The following is a 27,698-nucleotide window of genomic DNA, read 5'->3' as shown; positions in this document are numbered from 1 at the left end:
TACAACAATGCTTCCTTGCATGAATGATTTACTGATCTCAAGCAAAGTAATTCAACACTGAAGTTATCTTGAAAATTAAAAACCATTCTAGATAATGAATAGTTTGATTTCTATAGCACCAATTTATGTGTAGTCTTCCTTTTATATGTATTCTTCTGCACATATACAACTTGCTAACTAACAGAAATGGTCTGAAAGGGACTCTACCTTAAAGAATAGCTCACAAAGCTCAGTTTTTGTGCTTAACTCTATAGACTTGGGGGTGACGTTTACTCATTCATTCATTCAACCAACATTTATTGAGAAGCTTCTTTAGGTTAGGCATTTCCCAAAATGTTTGTGGAGTAAAAGAAGAAAAAAAAAGGACAGACTCTTCCCCCAAAAGAATTTATTATTATAGAATTGGGTAATATTTTATTCCAATCTCATTCCTTTTATTAAATTGGTTGTATCATAATTTCTTTAACCATTCCCATGTTGTGGAATATTTAGGATATATATATATATATATATATATATATATATATATATATATAGGATATATATATCCTTTATATATATATATAAAGCTTGTATTGAGAATGTGAGGGTGATTTTGCTGCGGTATTTCTCACTCCATTGTTCACCAAGGTTGATTCCACCCATCTGTCTAGGTGGATGTCCCCTTCCTCCCTCACCGCTCCCTGTGTGTCCCTCCTAAAGCTGCTCCCTCTGTCAAAGTGGATGACCTTCCCAGATAGAGTTCTTCTGTCAAGTGTATGGGAGTAGCTGCACTCCCCTGCTGAAACCTCCAAACGAGCTCCCCAGGTCCATTTGTAGAACAGAAGGTTGTCAAGCTTCTAAGATTCCAGACACATCCAAATGAGGCACTGCATGTGGCAGTCTACCTTTCTTTTAAAAAACAAAACAAACAAACAAAAAACTTGTGTTGAATACTCCTGATAAGTATTTGTTCACATTCTGATTGTTTCTTTGGAATGGATTTCTGCCAGCATAATAACTTAAGTCAAAGGCATATACATTTTAGCCTATTAACAAATTTGCTGAAAATAAGCCCCAAATTGTAAAATAGGAGAAAATGTTGTATCATTTTATATTGTCACCAATAGTGTATGAGAGAGCCTTTCCTTATTCCATTTCCTTGTCAGCCTTAAGAATATAGAATGTTCCACTAAATGTGTATCATTGATCATCAATCTTTAAACAGTCTTCAAAATTGTTAAAAACGTTCATTTTAAAGAATAATTTATGAAATAAAATAATACTGATCAAAACAATTTTAGCTGATACTGATAGTTTCAATCTGACAAGATATCAGCCAGGTTTTTGTTGTTGTTGTCTTTTTTATATGCTTACTTTTAGAGTATTAAGACATTATGAAAAATGCTGTTGGTTTGAGTTTATTTGACTAAAGAAATAAAGATTACAGCTGATCAAGTTGAACATTGACATAAAAGCAAATGTCAGAAAATAAATAGATCTATATTTTGTTAGAGCTTATTTCATAAAAATATATCTAGGATATTGAGAATTAAATATAGTAGTAAAACTTTGTATTTGGTGCTAGTGCATTTTATTTAAGCACAAAATTCTTTCCTACCGAAAAGTGAAAAAAATTTTACTGTGCATTGGTTTACAAGGTCCTAACCATATGTTACTTAAAAATGAAGATATAGAGTAGCTTCATGGTTCACCTGTAATTATCTGTTGCATCTTTATAACAGCATTTTGCCCTCTGTTTCTTTGCATGCTCAACTATTTGATCTTTCTATTCTCATCTCAATGGTTATATATGCTCTTTATTTCTAGAACTATGGGACACAAAAACCGGTATGTCAAAGTTCCCCGGGGTCACATCTGGGTTGAAGGTGATCATCATGGACACAGTTTTGACAGTAATTCTTTTGGGCCGGTAAGTCATTTGTCGCATGATGTAATTGGATGTCACATGTAGGAACAAAATTATGTCAGGTAGATTGCTCAGGTAATCCAAGCACGACTGATCATGAATTTCACAGTGGAGCAGTTTATATTTGGACAATTCCTTTTAAATATTATATAGATAATATAAGCCGTCAAGGTGTGTGTGTGTGTGTGTGTGTGTGCACGCGCGCGTTTCATAGTAAAGAAATTAGACCCTTCAGTAAAGTACCAAAGATAGTTTCAGTTGGCTGACTAATCCCAGTAGAAAGGTCTGTTTTTTTTCTCCACAGAAATGCTCTTTGTCTTATGTTTTCAGTTAGTGCTTAACAGATAAAATGTGTAAAAGACCTATAAGCATCAATTTTCTAAATTGTTTGTTAAAAATGCAAGTATAATGGAAATCATATCGGTTAGTACCATTTTTTTGCCCACATTTATTTTGTAGAAGAAATGCAGACATTCCTTATGCCATGTTTATAGTCTATGAAATATACGTCTAAACTGATATTTTGTAATTTTTTTCATTTTGAATGCATATAGAAATTCTCTGAACTCCTGAAACCACTAAAGTGAAGAATATTTTAGTTAATAGAAACTAAACCTGATTTCTAGTACCTATGTCTACTTAAAAACTTGGATCTTTAGCCAATTAGATTCTCCTACCACTGGGCATATCTATACTTGTTATGTATGTATAAATTAATTTTGAGCACCTTCAGATATGTTTGCAAAGAACATTATCCACATTCTTTTGTGTAAAACTAAGTGTTGGACATCTCTATAAAATAATTTTCATGACATATTATGAGAGATTACTATTATTGTCACTGGAGGAACAGCTACTTTGACTTACCTTTGGCCAAAAGTACAGTAAGAAGTGAAAGAAAACTTATATGAGACCACTCCTATGTCTTTTGAGAGGAGGGGTTTCAGTGATGATAATAAAACCTTCTAAGGTCTTTTTTGCTTTTGAAGAGTAATTATTACAAAAATGCAATTTAATCTTCTTAGGGTATATCAAAGATGGAATGAACAGATTGGAAATGTGACCTACAGGTCACTTAATAGTGTCATAGAAGTGACTGTTATGAAGAAATTTAGTAGCAACTTGAAGGCAAAAAAAAATAATCTAAAAGCAGTTTTATTTCTCTCTCATCAATCAGTTTAAATCTATTTAGTGCATCATGTTGTTGGCCAAATCCACATTAAAATTTTGGTTAACTTTAGTTTGGGTTTTAACTCATTGGGATAGTGACTCTGAAATCAAGTGTTAAAATTATTGTGTTTTGTTATCAGATGTGGGGGGTGTGGTGAATAATAAAGTACTAATATGTGAGATTGGTTTGTTTTTCCTTTATAAATAAATGAAGCCAGTGCAATATTGCTTATATAATTAATATAATCCTCAATCAGTTTATTCTACATACTTTCTTATTTTGGAGAGGAAAAGATAGAGTTGACAGCCAGAATACAGAAAATTGCATGTAACCCTTGGTGTTTTTTTACCAGTAATAAGAATCAGAGGCCTCAAACCATTTTGAAATTTAGTGGTTGTTTTCTTCCCTTCTTAATTGTTATTAACAAACAAGCAGAGAGGCCCTTAGTCCATGGGGTAGGCTAAGCTATTAATGTCCATTCACTTAATTAGTTTTGTTTTTATTTGTCAAAATTAGGTGAAGAACCTTTATAGGATGAAGGAAAACATTTGTCATATCACTTATAAAGCTAATTGTATTTGATGAGTTATAGTAAACTTTTTTTTTTACTTTGACAATAAACTCTCCTGTTTTGTGTTCCAATAGCATTTATAATTAGGAGGAATTATTAATATTGATGCCCCCAAGCACATTTTAAAAGGACAATAGGGGAAAAATGTAAAATAAAACCCTGCAATTCTTATTTAAAGCTAAACTGTGATATTGGAGTATAGAATTTTCTGACTGCATTTTTGATTAATGAATGCTTATTGGAATATTTTGGTAATTATTTTAAAGTTTTTATAATTCTAAAAAATAAAAAGTAAGGTTTTGTAATTCTAAAAACCTGAAATAATCTTGAATTTTAAAATTCATATACACTTGAAAATTACTATATTTTTCCAATAATTCTAAGTTCCATTTTTTGGCTTATCAATCAGCATACTTGGAGGTTGTATGTGTAAGGTCAGTAAGCTCCAGGTTTTATGGATGGTTGATTCATTTCTCTTGGAAGTAGGGATTGTACTTTTTCTTAATGTAAACAATCTATCTTTAGGCAGTCAGGATTGTTTCTAAGATGCTTGTCTTGACTTGGTGAAAACTGATTGAAGCTTTTACCCTTCATTTGCCTTCCAAATAATTTCAGAAACGTATCCAAATCATTTTACATACTTTAACTCTTTGAATAGTAATGACACTTTATAATAGACTCTCCCTTGCTTATTTTAAAATATGGCCTATTAGTGATCATAATGGAGCTGACTTTTTCTATATTCAAGTAGACTTTTGATTGAAATCGAAAGAAGAATAAGAAAGAATGTCTCATTCTGGTGTTTTTCTAGTTTGTTTTCTTATTTCTTCTTGCTATTTTAATTTGCTTTACTGATTTGTTTTATTGCCACTCTATGTAGGCTCAAGAGGGAATGAAATAGTTATGAGTAAAAGATGAATAATAGATTAGGAATATAAAGATAGCAATATTGACATAGCAATAGAATACATACAGCAGAACAAGATCCAACAGCTGTACTTTTAAATTATAGAGAATGATTTATGGAAAGAAACTAGTAAACTCTCTTATGAACGTAGATGGTATGTTATAAAACAGAAAATTAGATAATTTTGGTTATGGACCTTATCAATCAGTTAACTTGTACTGGTCTACATTTCATCATGTATAAAGGGAAGAATTTTTTCTTCTCTGAATCTATCTTAAATAAATAAATAATAAAATGAGTACATATTTTATCAATGAGTGATAAAATCTATGTAATTGTACTCCTATGATATATATAATCAAAATATATATCATCAAAATTTTAATGAACATCCTCAGCAACCTAAAATAGGAGTATAATTAAATAAAGTATGATTCATTCAGAGGTTTAAATATTATGCAGTCATTAAAAATTGTATTTGTGACATAACATGGCATTATGTTCATGATACTGTTTTAAGTAAAAAAATAAAGACTGGAATATACAATATCAGGTTATCTCTAGTTGCTATGGTTATAGTTGATTCTTTTTCATACCTTTGTATTTCTTTTTATTTTAAAAAATTTGCAACAATTTTTATTATCTTTATAATTAGAAACAAAGCTAATTCTTTAAAAAGTAGGATAAAGGTGTTTAAATGACTTCTGAGTTTCATTTTGACTGTAAGTTCTATAAATATGTTTTATGGTTCTGTGGCCAGAGAGAAAAATATCACAGATGTCATTGGTAGGAAATGTTTCAATTATGAAAAATATCTCTGTGGAATATTTTCATGGTAAACATCTTGAATATATCATTATAACACAATGATAGAAAATGTCCTGGGGAACCTGGGTGGCTGAGTTGATTAGGTGTCCAACTCTTGATACTGGTTCAGGTCAAGGCCTCATGGTTCCTGAGATCAAGTACCTGGTCTGGCCCTGTGCTGACAGAACAGAGCCTGCTTGAGATTCTCTCTCTCCCTCTCATCTGCCCATCCGCTGCTTACTCACACACACTCTCTCTCTCTCTCTCACCCACTCAAAATAAGTAAATAAACATTTTTAAAAAAAAGAAAAAAGAAAATGTCCTATCTTCTCATAATATGGATTCACCAATGTATGACTATACTTAGGTTTCTAGTGTAATAGCTTTTGTAATTTTTTTAAAAAATTATGATAATTATCTAGAAGTGTTTTTCAGTGTATGTTACTACTTTATCTTACTAGATTATATATTAAAGATATATGATGATTGCTGAGAACATTTGATAACCTCTTATCTTACCAATTCTTTTGTTCTCTGAAATTAGTCTTTCCTTTTACCATCCCTACTTCCATGTAAATGACATTGAGACGTTTTCTCCTATAGCGATGGTGTTCTTTGCTAGCACTCAAAAGTAACTGATTATAATAAATACTGATGAATTTTCTGCTTGCCTCAAAATTAAAGTGCATTAAAAATCAAGTTTTGTATTTGTATGTATGCATCCATTTTCAAATAATAAATTTTAGTTGTTTCAGATTAGCAGACTTTTCATCAGTTAAAAATGTATATAGCATTTCATTCCTTCATTTATCATACTCATTTCAGTACTTAAATTTGAGATATTCTCATAGCTATTCATTCTTTGTGGTAAAAACACAAATAAGGATCTTTCTATGGCTTCCATTTAGCTCATATATTTTCTCTCTTTGAAGTTTTTCTTTTATTCTATCTAGCACTAAGTCATGAGCCACTGAAATCCTCTCACTGTTTGCTGTGTAGTGATTTGTTGTAAAGAATATATGTTATAATTCTAGGCACTTAGTGTCTAAATCAAGTAATTCATTTTTACTTCATTGATCAAAGAATATTAGAAAAAGAACTTTTGACTTAAACATTTCAGGGCAAAGATAACCTTTCCAAGAATGTATAAAAGTGTTTTGATTTTTAGGTATGTGATCATAGTGTCACCTTGTGAACAATTTGTGTGCAGGAAGCATGAAGCAGAACTGAACAATTTGAATATAGAAACTATGCATGATATACTGCCTTTATCTGAGAGTGGAAACTGCAAGGTATACTAAATATAAATTCTTTTTAGTTCCAAGTCATTTGGAAAATAGCTAACCTAATCACTTATTTCATGGGTGCCTAATTAAATAAAATATTAGGCCCCTAGAATGTTTTCTTGAAGGAAATATACCTTGAAGGAAATCACGGTTGTAGAATAAATGAGTAGTAGAAATATTACTTATTAATTAAATGAGCTGATTGTCTATAAGTGACGATATATAAGCAAGCACTGAAGTTGAAGATTAAAATGCCATAGAATTCAAAAGAGAACCTAGTGAAGTTCAAAAGTTTTTTGCTTTTTAAAAAACTAGTGAGGGGGCCTCTGGGTGGCTCAGTTTCTTGAGCTTCCGACGTCAGCTCAGGTCATGATCTCATGGTCCTTGAGTTTGAGCCCCACGTGGGGCTCTGTGCTGACAGTTCAGAGCCTGCAGCCTGCTTCAGATTCTTGGTCTCCCTCTCCCTCTGCCCTTCCTCCACTCATTCTCTCTTTGTCTCTCTGTCTCTCTTTCTCAAAAATGAATAAATGTTAAATTTTTTTTTTAAAAACTAGTGAAAAATAAAGGAAAAGAGCAAAGTTTATGTTTTATATCATACAAGCCTTTTGTTTATGTCTTCAGGGCACATTTTGAGCATCTACTATTTGTCTAGATTGATTCTGACCTGGACTCTGATAGGTGGAATGGGTCAGGAGAGATGAGGATTGTATTAACTACAGAGAGGTTGCTAGATTAGCTAATACATGTGGGAAATGAACATTTTAATAGGTTTACTACTAGTCTTGCCTGTTTTGAAGTTTTCCCCTATATTACACATTTTTGGTAAAAGAGAAATACAGCATGTGATTAGGCAATAAAACAAGATTGTTGGAAATGCAAGAAGACTGAAAGAAAGCTAATGGGTCAGCAGTCTTTACATTTTTGAGACCACAGGACAAAGAGAGGAATTGAAATGGAGTTTTGGGAGATATTTAAAACATTCAGAGATTTTAGGGACAGAGATTCAAGTCCTAGATAATGAAGAGTGCATTGAATTTGTGGGTCTTCCCAAACCTTTGTCTCTGTCATCAGAGATGCACTGATGCTTGGGAGGAGCAGGGATGAGGGTCAAGAGACACCACAATCACTGAATTACAATCCCTATTTCAAGGAAGGACAACCTAGATGGGAGGCAGATAATCAATCAGGCATCCACAACACAGCCTAAGAGGTACTCTCAGTGGGGGTGTGACAGGGTCTCTTAGAGGAGCAGACTTTTATATACTAAAAACCCATAAGAAAGAAACTGGAAAACGTCCTAGGAGAATTTGGTAGAACAGAGTGTTCTGAAACCTGTGAAAATAATAACTATTTGGTAAAATCTTGTATTGCATAAAACACTTTAGATGCTGCATGTTTTGTGAATGAAGTGGTTTATGCCTTGAGTGCTTAATTGGTTTCAGCTGCATTGAAAACACTCTGCTAATACAATACAGAATAATCTTGTGGACTTATGATGAGAATGAATTGACATTTCATTTTATTTATTGTTGAAGTGTAGCATTTTCCTTGTATAAGTTCTCTTGAACAGCTAGGGTAACTTTTATTTAAGACCAGCCATTTTCAAATAAAGAAGAAGGTCATTAGAGTGTGCTGACAGGATCCAAATAAAGTATTCTATTCACACTTTCTTTAAAACATGTTGCTCAGACTGTAATTGGTGATCTTTTCTTGTTTTCTTGTAGTGCATGCTTTTTTTCATTAAAAAATTTTGTTAGGAACTAAAATAATCTATATTTTATAGGAAAATAATGGTAGCAACAGTCCTATGGTTCTTAAAATCATAAAACTGTACCTTGGTGTTTCTCACAGTTCCCTTAAACAGTGCTGGAACCGAATAACTTCACGTTTTACTTAGGTGTAATTTTCATTTGGCTGATGTAGACAAAGACATGCATTTCATAAAAAGTCCAAAACCAAGGAAAAGAAATGCCAGCGTAATTAAAATATCTGTATAATGAAAGATGGCTAACAGTAAGGAAAGAGCCCATTCTCTGGAACAATATTAGAAACCGAGAAATACTATGCAAAAAAAAAAAAAAAGGAAACAAAAGTCCGTTGGGATTAACATTGCTTTTAGTTAGATTTGTTACCGTACAGTTAAGACATCAGAAAAAAATGATTTTAAAAAGAGAGTATGGAAGGATGATGTCAACTAAAGATCTTTGGGACGTAAATAATATCATCTCCCCACACACCCCACTGAAAACAGAGACAATCTGAGCTTCCATTTCTACCAAATCAAATTTTGCTTTCTGTCTTAATTATTCTGCTAGTGTAGAAATCATTTTCCACATGACTTCATCTTCAGATATGAGAAATGTCAGCAGAATTGTCATTAGACTTCATTGCTATGGCAGATACCATTCCTTTGGGCTGTTTAGTTACAGAATTAAGCATGTTCATTTTATTAGAAATGTATATTTACTGACAGTGGGGTCAGGAGCCAAGATTTGGCAAAATACATGCAGTGTTATTAATTTAGCAATTTTATAAGCACTTAGAATTTTTTTAAGTAGAATTGAAACCTTTGTCTTATTGTTTATAAGACATAATTGGTGTCTGTCTACATAACTGGCATCTACCCAGAAAGTAAAATGGGAAATAGGAGGGGTCCAGAAGAGAAGAAAAATCTGCTGTTGCCTAGTCTAGATAACAAAAGGAGAAAAAAATCTGCTATTAAATATACTGTGATTCAAGGCTTGAGATTGAATTTCCTCATTTAAATGGATATCTACTTATAAAATATTTATTGGGTAATTTTTTGTTCTCCACTTCTCTAAATATGCAAACAACAAACTATGTAAATGACTTTGTCTTTTGACTGAGCTTCTGGGAGGTAACTTTCTTTGGAAATTTTACATTTCCCTAAAGCTTGTAAGATAATCTTAAAAATGACTTTGCTTGTGTCAGCATCTTATTAGTTATATTTATCGAAATGACTTGAAAGGAATTAAAAGATCAGTTTGATTGTCAGTGACTTGAGTGTTTTTTTTTTCCCCCTGGTGTAATAGAACTATGTATGGAGCCTATAATCAATCACGGTAACCACAGTTTTAGATACTATTCATAGGAAGACCCATATGGGTTTGTTGTATATTAAAATTTATCTAACTTTGGTGACTTAAAAAAAAATGCAGTTCTTTGATACAGTGGTAGGAATCGTAGCCATGAGGCATGTTCTATTGATGGGGCCTTGGAGGCCCCATGGCTTTTGCACTATCAGTAAGTGATTCCTGATCCAGTGACTCCCTGATATTTCTGCTCCAACCCATCCTGTCACTAAGAATTTTTCTGAAAACTCTGATCACATCATGCCACTTCTCAAAGCAGTATAATCAGCCTATAGCATCTAGCATAATTAATGAAGAAATGTTAGAAGCCTTCCCTTTTAAATTAGAAAGAAGGCAAGAAGGTCCACTCTCACCACTTCTATTAAATGTTGTGCTAAAGGTCACTGTCAGTACAGGTTAAGGTAAGAAAAAGAAATAAAAGATGTTGAGATTGGAGGGGCGCCTGGGTGGCTCAGTTGGTTAAGCATCCAACTCTTGGTTTCGGCTCAGGTCATGATCTCATGGTTCATGGGTTCAAGCCCCACATCAGGCTCTGTGCTGACGGCACGGAGCCTGCTTGGGATTCTGTTCCCTCTCTCTCTGCCCCTCCCCTGCTCACTCTCTCTCTCTCTCTCAAGAAAAAATAAACATTAAAAAAATTTTTAAATAATAAAAAAAAGATGTTGAGATTGGAAAGGAAGATTCTTAACTCTCTCCCCCCCTTAAGTAATGTATGTTATTATCTACTTAGAAAACTCAAGAAGAATCTGCAGACTTATTAAGACAGTCTTGTAAGTTTACTAGCATAAGAGCTGTCATGTACAATCATCAACCATGTATAGACGTTATTAACAAATAAGAAACACACCCTTAAAGAATTTGCCATTTAAAATAGTGATAAAGAAGTCAGGACAATGGCTCCTGGGGGGCTCAGGTGGTTAAGTCTGTGACTCTTAATTTTGGCTCAGGTCATGATCTCAGTCTGTGAGTTCAAGCCCCATGTGAAGTTCTGTGCTGATAGTGCTGAGTCAGCTTGGGATTTGCTGTCTCTCCTCTCTCTGCACCTCCCCTGCTGTGTGCACATGCACACATACTCTATTTCTCTCTCAAAAATCAATAAACATTGGGGCGCCTGGGTGGCTCAGTCGGTTGGGCGTCCGACTTTGGCTCAGGTCATGATCTCACGGTTCGTGGGTTCGAGCCCCGCGTCGGGCTCTGTGCTGACAGCTCGGAGCCTGGAGCCTGTTTCGGATTCTGTGTCTCCTTCTCTCTGTGACCCTCCCCCGTTCATGCTCTGTCTCTCTCTGTCTCAAAAATAAATAAACGTTAAAAAAAAAAATTAAAAAAAAAATCAATAAACATTAAAAACACTGAAAAAAGAATTCAGAATAGTGGTTTCTTCTGGAGAGGAGGGAGTGAATGTGATTGGGGAGGGTTGAACAGGGATACCAAATTACTGGTACTGTCTTATATCTTTAGCAGGGGGTGAGTATATAGGTGTTCGTGATATTATACTTTATGCCTTTTATGTCTGAAATATGATAGTATATTTTTAATAACTACATAAACAAAAATATTAAAAGTTGGTGTCAGTGGCCACACGTCACATGGCAGTTTCCCCCTAACATCTGCAGGGTCTAAGTCACCGAAGTTCACATACAATGTGTCTAAATACTTGACAGCTATAAATCAAACTAACAAACTGCTAAATGGAATATATTCCTTTGTCTTAACTTGATAAATATACCTTCATATGGCTAAAACCAGAAAATGTAACAAGGATGGTTGAATTTAATTATTATTACTATTCTGAATATTCTGCTGAAAGACCTGTGATGTTTGGAATAGTGATATAAAAAAATACATATATTTCAAAAATTATTATATGTTTTCCATACAATTTTTCTGTTCTCCATTTTAGCAAGATCATTATGCTGTTATAGTACAGATTTTCGCATAATTTGCATTGTATTATTAATAGTTACAAAAAAAAGTAAAATAATATTTAATCGCATTTATAGTGACAAAAGTATGAATATATGTTTATCAAAATGTAAGTGAAAGTAAATATAAACAATTAAAAAGTAACTTTTTTTGAATTTTTCCAAAAACTTTTTTTGAAAAATATCAAAAGTCCATTTTAAAATCAAAAGGCAAGATAAAATGACTACTAACAAACATAAAAATATCAAAGTGATTTGAATAAAACTGAAATTCTTAATTTTTAAAAAATCAATTAAATTTTTATTATATTTTGTTAAAAAATAAATCTACTTACAGGATGAGGGTTTAATTTCTATATAGTTGTCCATGTAAAAGTCAGTATTACACTTTATGCATGTTATATCCTTAACTACATACATACATACAATTTAAGAGGCACCTAAATCCATTAAAATTTTTGGACAGGAGGTTAACAAATAAGAAAAGGCATGTTAGCAAGACTGATTTGGGAAAATTATGAATGGAAGCTTAGATTGCAAACAGGTTCTTGGTAGAGAATACAATTACTTGATGATAGTATCGGTTAAAGTGGGAGATGATTAGTCCCTAGACCATGGTGGCAGTAATAAGAATATGAAGAAGTGGATTGATTTGAGAGTCCTTAGGAACCAAGAACTGATTGGACGTGTGTTAGATTCTGCAGCTGGGAATTAATAATGCACCATATCTGTTAGAGAAGTTTACCAGCTGAAATACTGAACTGCCTTCATGTTCACCTATGATCAAATTTTGAGGGATCAAACCTCAAAATTAAGTTATATTAAATTATAACAATATATAATTTTAATAAATTAAAAAATGACAACATAGCAAATATACATCTGTGGTTACTTTTACGTGGAAGACCAAAAGATGGAAGTGACAATGTGATGTCTCCAAGCTCCTTTAGTTTACAAAGTACTTGGAGAGATACTTCATTGAGCAGTCTTGGCTACCTAATGAGAATTGTAGTGCCTTATCATGATTACTTGCTGTCCCAATCGTGGGAAGGATAATCGAGTCATGCTCATGATTCATTTAAACATACAGGCAAGTATTATTCCATCAAAATTCTGTCCCCTTATACTGAGCATCCATGCCAGCCGATGCACTACCTACCCATTTCACAGGGCTTTCTGCTCTTTTTCTCAAGTGTTCACGTATTTCAACAGGTGAAAGCGATTCCCAGAATGTAGAGGCTAGTGAGAAGGAAATGTATTTTGTAAAAGTAAGCATTTTGATTGTTGAGCTGGCCAACAGAGAAGCAGGTTTAAAAAAAAAAAAATCCTTTCCAGGGCACTTGGGTGGCTCCTTTGGTTAAGCATCTGACTCTTGGTTTTGGCTCAGGTCATGATCTCATAGTTTGTGGGACCAAGCCCCATCTCAGGCTCTGAGCTCAGTCTTGAATCTGCTTGGGATGCTGTCTCTCCCTTTCTCTTTGCAGCTCCCCTGCTTATTCAAAATAAAGGCCCTAGGGCCTGTGCTCGCTCTCTCAAAATAAATAAATAAAAAGTAAACATTAAAAAAAAGAAGATATCTTTAACAAATTTCCTGTCCAGGGGCACCTGGGTGGCTCAGTCAGTCAAGCGTCCGACTTTGGCTCAGGTCCTGATCTCCTGGTTTGTGAGTTCAAGCCCCAGGTGGGGCTCTGTGTTGACAGCTTGGAGCCTGAAGCTTGGTTTGGATTCTGTATCTCCCTGTCTCTGCACCTCCCCTGCTCATGCTCTGTCTCTCTCTCTCTCTCTCAAAAATAAATAAATATTAAAAAAAAAATCCTGTCCATTATTGTTATTCTGACTTCGGTTCAGGCCATGATCTCAAGGTTCATGAGTTTGAGACCTGCATCGGGCTCTGTGCTGACAGCTCAGAACCTGGAATCTGCTTTGGATTCTGTGTCTCCTTCGCTCTCTGCCCCTCCCCCACTCGTTCATTTTCTCTTTCTCTTTCTCTCAAATATAAATATTAAAAAAATTAGTAAAAAAATTTGGAAGTATTTTTAAAAAGAGAAATCATTAATTTTGCTGATGGAATGATGTAGAACGTTCACACTAATTTCAATTTACATTAAATTAATTAATTAATTAACAGTATTAAAATAAATATGTTGGTATTGTGAAAGGGGAAATTATAAGTCCTCATTGAATTGTGGAATCTTGTGCTTAGTTTGTTTATACTAAACCTTATTTCCATAACAATAATAATTATTAATTAGAATCTACTTTAGACTAACAACCACATTAGGCCAAAGTTTGACACATAGACTTCCATGACTTTACTTATAATTAAAGAGTTGTAACCAAACCATTTTCAGAACTACTTAAATATCTCTTATTGTGAACTGTATTTGCCTATTCCCTACAGTCTTTAAACTCCATCTACTGGGAAGCTACAGGCAAATGAAAGATCCCTAAGTCTTAAATGAGCCATGATTCTATTTAGGTTGTTCATAGAAATTATTACATTTACAAAAATACTAATGAGATTATATATTATGTCATTTCTTCAGATCATTATGGAATTGTGTAGATTCTTGTCAAGGAAAAATTCTAATCTTAAAATGGTTTATTCAGAGGCTTTTAAAACAGACTTAATTGTGTGCTTCTTCTGACATTGAAAACAAACCAAAAACACCCCCAAAATAAAAACAGGTATTTGCTCAGTCTTCCAGACAAAGAAAAAATAAGTACTGATTTGGGAATGGTAATGCCATTAAATGAATTAATTCTTTGCTTCTAAAGGCCTGGTTTCACTGAGCTGCTACTTCTAGATTTAATATATTACACTGAACTGACTGCAAACTAATAGTACAAAATGGGCAAGGCCATTTAAAAGGTCATTCATCAAAGTGCATGGTATTTAAATAACCTTTTTTGCCCAGATGGACATTGCTGGTTAAACTGCAATATCTTTTCAAATAGTAGGACACTGTTGAGTCACACAAGTATACTTTATAAGAGCTTTAAATAAATTTTCAAGAGCAAGTTCTTGTTTGATTTTTTATACTCACATAATACTTCTCTGTATTTGAATTTGAAAAAAAAAATCCCCATGCTTTAGCTGCAATATTTTTCCCCTTAGATGAATCTACTATTTGATTGCAGGAAATTTTCTTGATAGCCTTATATATTTCATATAACAATATTATGTTAATGTGAAATTGTATTATTGGCCTCTCCACTCTATCATTAACCCTGTCTCACTCCTCATTCTTTTGGAGTTTATTATCTGTGGTCTTTTGTTTTGTTTTGTTTTTTTAATTGCACCAAAGGAAATTTGGTATTTAGTTTTAAGAAAGATTGTGAATAAGATATCCTTTTATAGAAGGGGTTTAAATAGGGGATAGGCCTGTGTATGAGGACATTACCCTGAATTGATATATTATTATCATTTAGATTTAGTAATATGGCCCTCTTTATAAAATTATTTTCTATACTCTTTGTTTTTAATCCCTAAAAGTGTCCAATATGGCCATAGGGACTATTACCATGATCCTTTGATGAATGTGTCTGTTCAAATGTGCTTTTCTATAACCTCAGTCCAGTTTAAAAATAAACCAGCCAAAAGCATCATGAATCATGCAAAGCAGAATCATTTTCAAATACATGAAAAATATGCTCTGTATTTTTTTCTTCGTGCTTAATTGTAAGTAAACTGGGCCTAGAGTAAATTATGTCTTTATAGCTCATCATACATTCCATGTTCCCAGCCCTTGATTTCTCTTACCCCACAATATAATATAGGGCCTCCTTCTACCCTAGGAGGCTGATCTCTTCTGCTGTGAAAATTCTGTTCCTCTTTCCTTCCCTCGAAGAAATCTAACAACTTCACAGAGCAAGTTACTTTTAACTTTTTACAAATGTAGCTTGAACCTTTCTCCTCCACTCAGCATCACCATAAAATCAAAAAATAAAAATAAAATAAATAAATAAAACAGAAGATAGCTAGTGGGCACAAGGAATTATTTATGCAGTGACACTCCCTCAAAGTACCACAAAGTCCCCTCGCTTGTCTCTAAAGGCAATGGTGAATAGGGCTTTAAGAGTGTTTTGATCCATGAGCGCTAAAGCCTCACCCTGACCAAATGCTTCTCTCTACCACCTAAAGGCCTTCTGAAGCTATGGAAAAGCCTAATCCCATGGCCATGGCTCTGGACAGCTTCCCAGTTTGAACCAGAGGAGAGGGGATAATCTGATCTCTGGCTCTCAATCTGTAGGGCCATTATGGGTTACGTGCCAATCTGGAACCAATTAACTGTGACCAGTTGACCAAGATCTAGATGAAAAAAGACTGTAATTGGCCTAGCTTGAGTCAGGTGTGGATCCTAGAACAATTATTGTCAAGGGCAGGAGCGCTAAGGTAACTAATTTGAATCAGATATCTACCTCTAGACCAACTAGTGTGGCTAGGGGTTATGGGTATATAAAAATATGGCAGTTCCCTGAAAACCTATTTTGCTCTTACTGAAATAGAGGAATTATTGTTCCCAGCTTCTGCATGGCGCTGGGCAGACCAAAGAATAGACCACACTATCATATAATAGAAAGTAGAAAGCATAAATGTCGTAACAGAGACAGACATAAAATACTCTGAAGTTCATAGAAGTGGTTATTTCCAGCAGGAAATAATTGGAAAGGCTTCCATGAGTTCAACTTTGAAGAAAAGATAGGATTTGGGCTTGTGGACAAGTAGAAAGTCACTTTCCAGAGGTAGAAAGCAAATTAGCAGAAGCAGGGAGGTGGTGTGCTTAGTATGATAGAGAAAGACTGGATTCAATAGGCAGAAAGGGAGAGGCCAGGGCTTGAAGGTTCCTGGGTGGGGAGAAACACATACTGTATTTTAAAACATATCTTCTGGGAACCTCTGATTCCGAGCAAACTCCCTCAGGCGTATAGTTCCTCTTAAGAATATAACAGACACCACCTACTCCCCCTCAGGTTTCTCTCAGGAATTTGACAGACAAAAGACCTGAGTAAAAATAAGTGGACCATAAAACATAAGGCCTGCATGGAACAATGAATACTATGGAAATGAGCCAATCAAAAAGGAATGACTAAGCATTTAGAGTTACCTAGCCAATAAGGGTAGAACCTGAGAAGGAACAAGAGGGAAGGAAAGGGGCAGACCCAAACGCTATCGAACAAAATTCCTTGCCTCTAGTTGTGGGCATTCACTTCCAAATGCCCCCTTTCTGTAAAGAGAGCTTCCATACCATTCTTATTTTCTGATCTTATACTCTAAGAAACTTTTGCCTGCTTCTCATTTTATTCTGTATTGTCCACCTCTTCACTCTTCAAAGCGGCAATACAATGAACCATGGACACTGAGGTAAAGAATCCTGCAACATTAGGACATGTAGTGGGTATTTAAGCAATCTTACCATTTGTAGTGGGTAATTTAAGCTGTGGAAAGGGCAAAGTCTGAAGCCATGACTAAGGGCCTTCAATGTCACCCAAAGAAGTCTGGACATTATCCTTTGGGCCATGAAGCACCCAGAAGGCATTTGAGCATGGTAGAGGAATGATTAGAGCAGCAAGTTAGGAGCAACATCTGGCAGTGTTGTGTAGAATGAGTTGAAGAATGAAGAAACACAAGGTAAAAAATCCTCAACCTATAGAATCCTGCAGTATATTCCACAGTAAACAGATCAAACTTCGGTGTACTTAGAAAACAACTTGGGTAACTTATTAAAAATGCAGATGGCTAGGCCTGCTACTTGATGATTTTGGTGAAATGGGACTTTGGGGGTTTCTTTTCTTTCTTTCTTTCTTTCTTTCTTTCTTTCTTTCTTTCTTTCTTTCTTCGTTTCTTTCTTAGCACCAGTAATCAGGTAGGTGTGGCAAAAGGACCACTCTGAGAAATGCTGATCTTGAGAAGTAATTTGGAGAATCCATTTAATGATTATTTGTGTCTCAAAGAGCCCTGGTTCACCCTTGCAACTTGCTGAGCTTTCTGAGTTCTGGAAGTCAGCTTTGGTCTTGGTATGATATATCTGAAGTCAGAGCCAAGCAGAATGTTGAAGGAATGAAGTCTCACTTTTCTCTAAAGTTTACGTGGGCTCTGTTTCATGTGGTGCTATCTCTGTGGGTAAGTCAACTAGAAATTTTACAGCATGACTCACCCGAAGAATAGCATTGAGTTCTGTGGTTACAGTGGGGGAGCAGTGCCAGAAAAGATTAATGTATTCTGTTTTAAGACTAAGTGTGATTATTTTATGTGGCTTCAAGATTCTGTTCTCTACTTGCAACCTATGCAAATTCAAATTCAGTGCAATTTAAATGACAAAGGATGATTTGGGCTGTTTAACACATGGGAGATTGGTATTAATCATCTGGTTTTTGGCAGTTTCCCCTCTGGAGAGAGGGAGGAGTGGTTAGTACTCCCAGGAGTACTTGCAGAGGAGAGGTGAATTAGTAGACTTTGTTTGGCTATTTTTTATTAAAAAATTATAGGTCTTTTTAAAAAATCTCCTTATGTCTCCTGAATTAGGATCAATAATATGGTTATCCTGCACTGATAAATTCTGAGATCCAAATTTAGATTGATTTTGTGTGTGTTCCAGACAGTATTTTTTTTCTTAATTCTATCGTAAGTCATTCTTGTGTGCAATATATGGCTCACTGTAATTTATCTAAGATTAAAAGCTACTAAAGTTCTGAAGCTGTGGTAAGATGTTTTTCATATGCTCTCCTTTTTCCTTTTCACCATTCTACCTTTCTTCCATAATTTTCTTTTGCAGCTCAGCTAGATGCTCGTCTTTGAAAAGATAATTCTTCCACTTGGCTCAGGGTTTGTCAGGGTTATCTTCATGTTGCCAAAACCAGTGATGGTTTCCACATACTCATCTTATTCAGCCTTTCAGCAGTATCCGATATGGTTGACCACTTCCTCTTTAAGCCATTTTGAGAATTTTTCTGTCCTTAGCTTCCTTGAACCTGTAAAACCAGCCATTGTTTCTAGGCCTCTTTTGCATTTCTATCCTTCTCTGCCAGGCCTCTAAATTTGGCACACCCCTGAGCTCTGTCCTGAAATTCCATCTCTATTTAAAGCTCTCTGGCTAAGAAAATTGATTCCATGTCTTTAACTTTTTTAAATGTTTATTTATTTTTGAGAGAGAGACAGAGTGTGAGCCGGGGAGGGACAGAGAGAGAAGGAGACAAAGAATCCAAAGCAGGCTCAAGACTCTGAACTGTCAGCACAGAGCCTGATGTGGGGCTTGAACTCACCAACTGTGAGATCATGACCTGAGCTGTAGTCAGATGCTTAACTGACTGAATCACCCAGGCTTTCCTATCCCATGTCATTTTAAATGATGTTTTTATGCATGGTTGCTCAGATTTATATCTTTAGGTCCTATCACACTGGGATGTTCAAAAGCATCTCATTAAGGGGCGCCTGGGTGGCTCAGTCTGTTGAGTGACCGACTTCGGCTCAGGTCATGATCTCACGGTCTGTGAGTTCAAGCCTCTCGTCGGGCTTTGTGCTGACAGCTCAGAGCCTGGAGCCTGCTTCGGATTGTGCTTCCCTCTCTCTCTGCCCCTCCCCCGCTCATGCTCTGTCTCTCTCTCTCTCTCTCTCTCTCTCTCTCTCTGTCAAAAATAAACATTAAAACAATTTTTTTTAAAGCATCTCATTAACTTGTCTAAAATGAAACACCCTGTTCCCTTTCTTCCCACTGCCATCTTATTTCCTCAGACTTGCCCCACTTAAGTAGATTGGCATCACCATCGACCCAGTTATACAAGCCAGGCAGTTGGGAGACATCTTTGATGTCTTACTTTGCAGCACTCCCAACTTCAGCCCACCATCAAGGCCTATTAGCTCTTCCACCATCAGATAATTCCAACTCATCTGCATTTCTGCTTCTCTAATTCAAGTCATATGGCATATCTCTCTGTAGTAGCTTCCCCAACAGCCTACAAGGCTTTCCTTAATTTTCTCAACTCCAATGTCTAGATCGTAGTTGGGGTCATCAGACCCTCAAACAGGTCCCTCTCCTACATGAAACACTTCCGCGGCTTTCTGTTGCTATTAGAATGAAAAACCTCCCTACAAAGTTTTCTCTGACTCATTTGACCGTGGCCTTCAGGGGCCTCACACTATGTGGCCCCTGCATATCTCTCTATTCTTGAACCACTCTGGTCTTTTTTCGGTTCCTTGGGCATGCCAAGGTCTTTTGCACTAAATAACTCCTGTTTCTTGAATTCTCTTCCCTTAGGTTTTTGTATAGCTGGCCCCTTACTTTCCCTATTTCAGAGAAGATTTGTCTGTGTACCCAGTCTAAAATGGAACACACATATACACACAACCCTCTGCCATCACTATCACTACTGTGTTATTTTCTTCATAATTCTTATCACTATCTTACATTTTATTTATTTACTTTTTTTTTTTTTTTTAATTTTAGCTCCTCCAGTCGAAATTCAACTTCATGAGATCAAAGACATTGTCTTTTGGGCTCATTACTATAGAACAGTGCCTGGTCTATAATAGTCACTTTATACATATTTTTTAGATGGATAAGTGAATTTTTGTTCTATAAATGAGCTTAGCTCTAATGTGTGTATGCATGTGCGTGTATGTGTATGTGTACACATAGTGGAATATAATTCAGCCATGAGAAAGAAGGTAATACTGCTATTTAGGACAATACGGATGGAAGTTGAGGGCATTATGCTAAGTGAAACAAGCCATACAGAGAAAGACAAATACTGCATGATATCACTTATATGTTAAATCTAAAAAGTCAAACTTCACAGAAACAGTAGAAAAGCGGTTGCCAGGAAATGGGGTTTCGGGAAATAGGGAGATGTTGGTAAAAGATAAAGGGTACAGGGGCAGCTGGGTGGCTCAGTCCATTAAGCATCCAACTGTTGATTACAGCTCGGCTCATGACCTCAAAGTTTGTGAGATTGAGCCCTGCATGGGACTCTGTGCTGACAGCACAGAGCCTGCTTAGGATTCTCTTTCTCTCTCTCTCTTTGTCCCTCCCCAACTCTCTCTCTCTCTCTCAAAATAAATAAACATTAAAAAAAAAAAGGTAAAGGGCACAAACTATAACCTACAAGATGATTAAGTCCTGAGGATCTAGTGTAAAACAAGGTGACTATACTTGAATTTATATATAAAATATATAAATTTATACATAAAATTTATATATAAAAATAATATGTAAGGTGATGGATATGGTAACTAACTAGATGGGAGGACTACTTTTATAGTGCATATGTATATGAAATCATCACAATGTATACTTTAATTGTCTGACAATTGTATTTGTCAATTGTAACTCAATAAAGCTGGAAAAATTGAAAAAAAAAAAGAAAAGAGAGTGGAGAAAAAAATAAAGCTAAATTAAGTTAAGTATTTGTCTAGAACACTAATGCTCTAAATTAACAATAGAAGAGCTGATCAGAGGAAAAACAAAACAGATAGTAACGATTCAATCACAAGCAGACAGGACAAGGAAAAACAGGGCCAAGGAAAGGATTTCTTTCAAGTGGCACACAGGGCTTTTGTAATAGGTCAGTAGACCAAGATTGACTGAAACCTGGAAGAAGGGCAGAGTAGAAATGGGCGTGGTAGGAATCACTACCTCCCACTAACTTCCCCGTCTAGAGAATCAGTAGTAGGACTATAAGATATTGGTGCTACCAGTGTATCACTGAGTGGCTAAGAAGGCACAGGGTGACTTGAAATCTGGGAGTTAGCAAAATCTCCTAGGAAGGTAGAGAGGACAGAGCCAAAGCTCCTGATTGCATTCTGAAGCTCTCAACAGAATCCTGTGATCCACACTAAAATCTTATAGTGCCATTTTCCAAAGTTTAGGGTGCATCGAAAACACCTGGGAGTGCTTGTTTTAACAGATTTTCTGGCTCCCTTAAGATCCTGGTTTAGTAGGACTTGTGTGGGTTTTGGGAAGCTGCATTTTATCAAGTATTTTCCAAGTCAAACTCATGCCATTCTAATGCAAGTTCAGGCCATGCCTTGATAAACACTGGCTTATAGAAGCCCATTGTGTTATCTGTTCTCACATAGCATTTAAACAGAGTTCAGGACTATTGGGAAGGCTTGTGTGTGTGTGTGTGTGTGTGTGTGTGTGTGTGTGTGTGTAATTGTTGCTTATGTAGATATATGGTGGAACAACAGACACATCTCATTCTAAAGATTAGACGTTCTCATTGTTATTACATGTAAGTGGACTCTGCCTTTTCTCTTTTTTTTGGTTGAGTTTTGTAAAATGTAATTAGTTTCAGATCATTTATAAATTATTTGAATTTAGAGAATCAGACTTTAAATTAGGAAATTAGAAGGGACAAATGGGAGGGTATTTTAATTAAATATGTATTTTCTCTTATTAGAAATTTTAATGGCCTCGCGTATAATTACTTCTACTAAACATAATTTTCCTGAATTCTAGGAGCAGAATTTCTACTATTTGGTATTTGTTTACGCAGTCCATGTATGACCAAGTAAAAACTGCAGAAAAAAAAAACTATGCTGTAAAACTGGCAAAAATGATAGAACTCCCTAGAAAGAAACATTCTTGCCTTAGAAAAACTCAGAGCTTACTTTGCCTAGACAGTGTTAAAATAATTGTAGTCTTCCTTGCTCTTTTTTCCCCCCTCCCAGAAATGTTGTTCCTTTTTCAGGAGTTTCTCTTTGCATTCAGTTCAAGAACTGTTACAACTTGGCTATTTTCCAGAATAAGACATTGATTAGATTGTAGAAAGAGTAATGGGGATACGCTGGTTGATTCCAGGAAAATTATATGTGTAAAAAGCACCAAATACAGTGTTTAGTGAGATATTCTGTGCATTCCAATCACTCATTTAAAGATGGTGGCTGACTGTGTAAACAGAGCAGTGCCTGCCCTGAGCCACTTCATATATTCTACTGTTAGAGATTTTCTGAAGATAGAAATGTCCTAGTAATCTTTGTGTCTGCCCTCTTTGCCCACACCAAAGCCTAACACTCAGAGGTTTAATGAATGTCTAGATTTGACCAGAGCAGGTAGGAATTCAGTATGCAATAATTGGGTGCTGTGATTTGATACCCCTTAGCCCCTGGGCCCACATTTGATGATCAAAATTATAACTAGATAACCTTCTAGGCTGCTGATAGACTTCGGGTGATTGATTTTGGTTCTTGAGGCCAAACTGGCTCGGAGACTTGTCTTGATGCAGCATAGCTGCTGTTTTGCTGTAATTACTGAATCTACAAATTTCATGCCTCTTGTTTCAAACAGGAAAAAAAAAGGGCTGGGGGAATAAGAAAAACAAACAAATCTTTAGCCAAAATAATATACACCAGGTGTTCTTTTCCTCGGCTTGATTTAGTTAGTCTTGCTCATCCAATACCTCATGCTTGTCTCTGTCACTGAATTTTAAAGCTGGCTACACATTTTTTCTTAACCCAAGAACTTTGTATTCAAAATAAAAAGAACTTCAGATGGAAACTTTTCAGTTTGTGTCTCTTTGAGGGTCAGCTGCCTTTCACTAATTGCTCTCTTTTGTTGTTTTGGGTGTCGATTATTTGCATCTGAAGCCCTAACAACTGGTGGGGCATTCCTAGGGTGACGTGTGCCTTGAAGGAGCAGTGCTTGCAAGGGGCTGGGAAATGTCAGCCTCACAAACCTCAACAGGAAGATAATGAGTTCAGGCATTTCAGAAGCCAACCAGCTTCAGAGAATGGCACTCAAATGTGCTCGTGCTTATTTTTGAAATATGAGAGCTTGAGGTTCACCTACTAAAATAAAGAGCATTAGAGCAACAGCCTGGAGGAATCTGGATTGGTGGTTACTTTCACATGCAAGGGAATAAATAGCATCACCATTCAACTTGATCCAAATGAAATCTAGAGATGAGGGCAAAGAAAAGAAACTCAGGGACAGTTAAACTCCCAGAAACCTCTTTTTAAAAAAATGGTCAGTTTTTTTTTTTCTGGTAATAATTATGTTCTCATTTCTCTCATCTCCTCCACATACGCATACATTGTTTTATTACTCACATATTTTATTTGTAAACCTGTTTTAGGGAGTGCTCTGTGGACTGAATTATGTCTTTCCATAATTCATATGTTGAAGCCTAAGCCTCCAATGTGGTTATTTTTGGAGTTAGGGCCTTTAGTAGGTATGTAGGTTTAAATGAGATCATGAGAGTAGGGCCCTTATGAAAGGACTAGTGCCCTTTCAAGAAGAGGAAAAGACTCTAGAGCTCTCTGTGCCCTGTGAGGACCCAGCAAGAAGGGAGCCATCCGCAAGCCAGGAAGAGAGCTCTCATCAGAGACTGACCACCATGGCACCCTGGTCTCGAACTTCCAGCCTCCAGAACACTGAGAAAACAAATTTCTTTTGTTGAAGCCTCCCAGTCTATGGTGTTTTGTGAAGCCATCCTGAGTAGACTAATACACTCACATAGTAACAATTAGTTACCATATGAATAGGTTACTGGTTGAGGAAGGTGTGAATAAAAAGATCTACCTAAATAAAATTTCTTTTAGTCAGTAGTGTACACAGAAGTGTAATTTGTGTGTGTGTGTGTATGAAAATGTATCATTGGTTTAGTAGTTGGTAACTAGTGTGAGGTTCCATTTGTTCATTTTGGATTCTTTGAACATCTTGTGAAATACTGCCACGGCTGGAGTAAGGCAGAAGAGGCAGCTGCATGTATATGGTTTGATTTAGAGAAACTGAAACCTCCTAAGAACTGCTCAATAGATGTGAAATGCCCAAGATTTGAGATTCATCCCTTTAGGTCTCAGGCTTTGTGTTTCTAGGAAATGCTTGGTAAAATGTAAATATCCCTCAAAGAATAATAAATTAAAACTTTGCTATTATTTTTCTCAGCAAGGAGTAATCTTTCAGATTGGCAAATTGTTAATTAATTAATTAATTAATTTTTGAGAGAGAGAAAGAGAGAGAGAACGAGCACACGTGCATGCACACCCACCATGTGGGAGAGGGACAGAGAGAGAAGGGGAAGAGAGGATCCAAAGCAGACTCTATACTGATAATAGAGAGGCAGATGTAAGGCTTAAACCCAGGAATGATGGGATCATTACCTGAGCCACCCAGGTGCCCTGGCAAATTGTTATTTTAGAAAGAAGAGTTAAGACACTGAGGGATAGGAGATTGGAATAGGGAGGGTGCACAGTGTGGGGACCCAACATGCCTCAGGGATGGGGAAGGGGGGGAAGACACCTCATGGGAGAGCTTAGGTGGCAAAGGGAGAACTGACAGGCACTCAGCACCTGGAATATGCCAGGAGCAGGATGTACTCAGTGCTCTCTGCTCTGTGGCTCCATCTCCCTTTTCTCTGCCATCACCCTGTAATCTGAGTGTTCTCAAACCGCTACCTCTGTGTTTTTTTTAATCCTTGATCCCATCTCTTACAACCAAGTACCAGATACTTATGGGACCCTTGCCTTGTGCTTATCCCCAAGACCCATTTCCATTTCTGTGACTTAGGTTTCTTGGTGAAATTAATGGTTTTCATCTTCTCTCTACCCCAATGTGAACTTACCCAATAAAAGAGTAACAGCAAGAGCTTCAAGTTCAAACCAAAACAACGAATGTAATAGATACTCATGGTAAGGATTTGTGATCAGGTTTTGCTTTTGAAAAAAAAAAAAGCAATTTTTAAACATGTCAATTATGTTCTTAAAATATTATCCAGAGGAATAAATAAACGTTAAAAAAAAAAGAAACCACTAAAAAGGGGCGCCTGGGTGGCTCAGTCGGTTAAGCCTCCGACTTCGGCTCAGGTCATGATCTCGCGGTCCATGAGTTCGAGCCCCGCTTCGGGCTCTGTGCCGACAGCTCAGAGCCTGGAGCCTGTTTCAGATTCTGTGTCTCCCTCTCTCTCTGACCCTCCCCTGTTCATGCTGTCTCTCCCTGTCTCAAAAATAAATAAACGTTAAAAATAAATATTATCCAGAGGTTAGAAATCATAGAAATCTCTTTGCTAGACAAAATCCTTGAATTAATTTTTCTCAGAGATATTTTGCCTTCTCTCTATCCCTTTACTTCCACAGCTCCCAATGTTTAGCTGTATCTTGACATACTTAGATGATTTTTGAAGTAATTTTGCTTTTTATTAATTTTAAAACTATTTTTATTTTTAAAACATTTTTTGAGGAAGAGAGCGCCAGCAGGCAAGATGGAGAGAGAGAGAATCTTAAGCAGGTTGCAAGTTCAGCGTGGAGCCCAACATGGGGCTCAATCCCATAAACCTGGGATTACAACCTGAGCTGAAATCAACAGAGGCTCAACCAACTGAACCACCCAGGCTCCCCTGCTTTGTTTAATTTAATCCATACTTATGTGCACTGGTGCCTACATACTCTCTGAAAAAAATTAATTTGAGAAATAAATGCAGGATTCTTAACATCCCTTGTTAAAAATGGAGCTGAAATCTGGTTAAACACTATAAATGGAAAGCTGTCTCAACTCTTAACCTGCTCAATTAATGAAAAGAGAAAAATACAGAAAAGTCTATATCTAAGATGACTCTTTTCTTTGGGTTCATCAATGCTGCCTGGCTGATTGTTTTTTGAAGGAGAGTGTCTTTTGTGATTAAGTCACTTGTCAGATTTGCATTGATATGCAAAGTCTCATTTTATATCTCAAGAAGCTCCACCATCTGTTACTAACATTCTTGCAGCAGGAAGTTCGAGAGAATAGCATTTGTAAGGTAAAAATACACCAGCTATAGCTACAGCTTCAAACAATTGTTCGTAATTAAGAAATAGAACTCAGAGTAAACGTTGATTGAATGTAGTTGATAAGAATGAAATGAAGGATAGCACTGAAGAGCTGAGACAGGATGTGAAGGACAGGAATTGTGTTTACATTTCTTTTTAGAAAAATTTCAGGAAAATCTCAGTCTTTTTTTTTAAATTGTGTTTAATGTTTATTTTTGAGAGAGAGACAGAGAGACAGAGACAGAGCATGAGCGGGGGAGGGGCAGAGAGAGGGACACACACATACAGAATCCAAGCAGGCTCCAGGCTCTGAGCTGGGCTCCAACTCACAAGCTGTGAGATCATGCCTGAGCCGAAGTTGGACACTTAACTGACTAAGCCTCCCAGGCGCCCCAGAAAAATCTCAGTCTTAATTCTTTAAAAGGATGGTTAAAATTTAGTGTTTGTTTGAATTTGTCTTTTCATTCATTTCAATTAATACTTATTGGTCCCAACAATGAGTGAAGAAGTGTGTGTGTGTGTGTGTGTGTGTGTGTGTGTGTGTGTGTGTGTGTGCACAAAGATATATGCACTTCCTGACACTCAAAAACCTCATATAAGTAATACAGAAATAGCTCAATTTTATTTTTAATGTGTAGATTTCAAATACTGAAGTAAAAACACATATGATAAATGTGAATGAAATAGTTAAATAATTGATAATGTTAGATAAATACCATGATAATAGATATTTAGATATTTAAAAATTTAGATAATTTAGAAAATATCCCTTGAATGAAACATAGCCACTTAAAAAAATAGATGTAATCAGTACATCAAGGTACACAGATTCGTTAAATTGAAGAAAAAAATAGTTAATCATAAAAAGACTTTAAAGTTAAAATGGTAGAATGGAGTTGATGGACAGTTCTTAGAATCCCAAAATTATGATTTGCAATTAGGCATATAGAGTAGGTAGATAATATTTAATTGGTTTATTGGCTTCAAAGTAAAGCATGTTTATTTCATACCAAGGAGTATAATATGTGTGTATAATTACTCGCATAGGTAACGAGTTCAAAGATATTATTTGATGAAAAGATAGCTCAAAGGATGATTATGTCTAAAATAATTCACAGGAAAAGTGATAAATAATATGCACCTTATGCTCCTTGCTTGTGCTTTGAGAAAAACAACAGAAAATTTCAAAAGGGAACATGAGAGAGGCAGGCTTAGGACAGTGGTTAAAGAATTCTGCTAGGAGCTTTGGCTACAATTATTAAATGATGGTTT

General features: G+C 35.9%; 1 protein-coding gene across 7 annotated transcripts in view; it reads left to right on the top strand.

Moving 5' to 3' along the window:
* IMMP2L (inner mitochondrial membrane peptidase subunit 2) overlaps positions 1-27,698 on the top strand; it is an 886,893-nt gene that overhangs the window by 671,600 nt on the left and 187,595 nt on the right. For all 7 annotated transcript variants that reach the window (XM_078440485.2, XM_060632889.1, XM_060632892.2 and 4 more), the window contains one exon: positions 1,810-1,912. In XM_078440485.2, coding sequence (XP_078296611.1) covers positions 1,810-1,912 — 103 coding nt within the window. The remainder of the gene's footprint in view (positions 1-1,809; positions 1,913-27,698) is intronic.

The sequence above is a fragment of the Panthera onca genome, chromosome A2, assembly GCF_046562875.1.
Source record: "Panthera onca isolate mPanOnc1 chromosome A2, mPanOnc1 haplotype 2, whole genome shotgun sequence".
NCBI classification, from domain to species: domain Eukaryota; kingdom Metazoa; phylum Chordata; class Mammalia; order Carnivora; family Felidae; genus Panthera; species Panthera onca.
The sequence above is the reverse complement of the archived record's forward strand: the minus strand, read 5'-3'. Positions and strand labels throughout refer to the sequence as shown.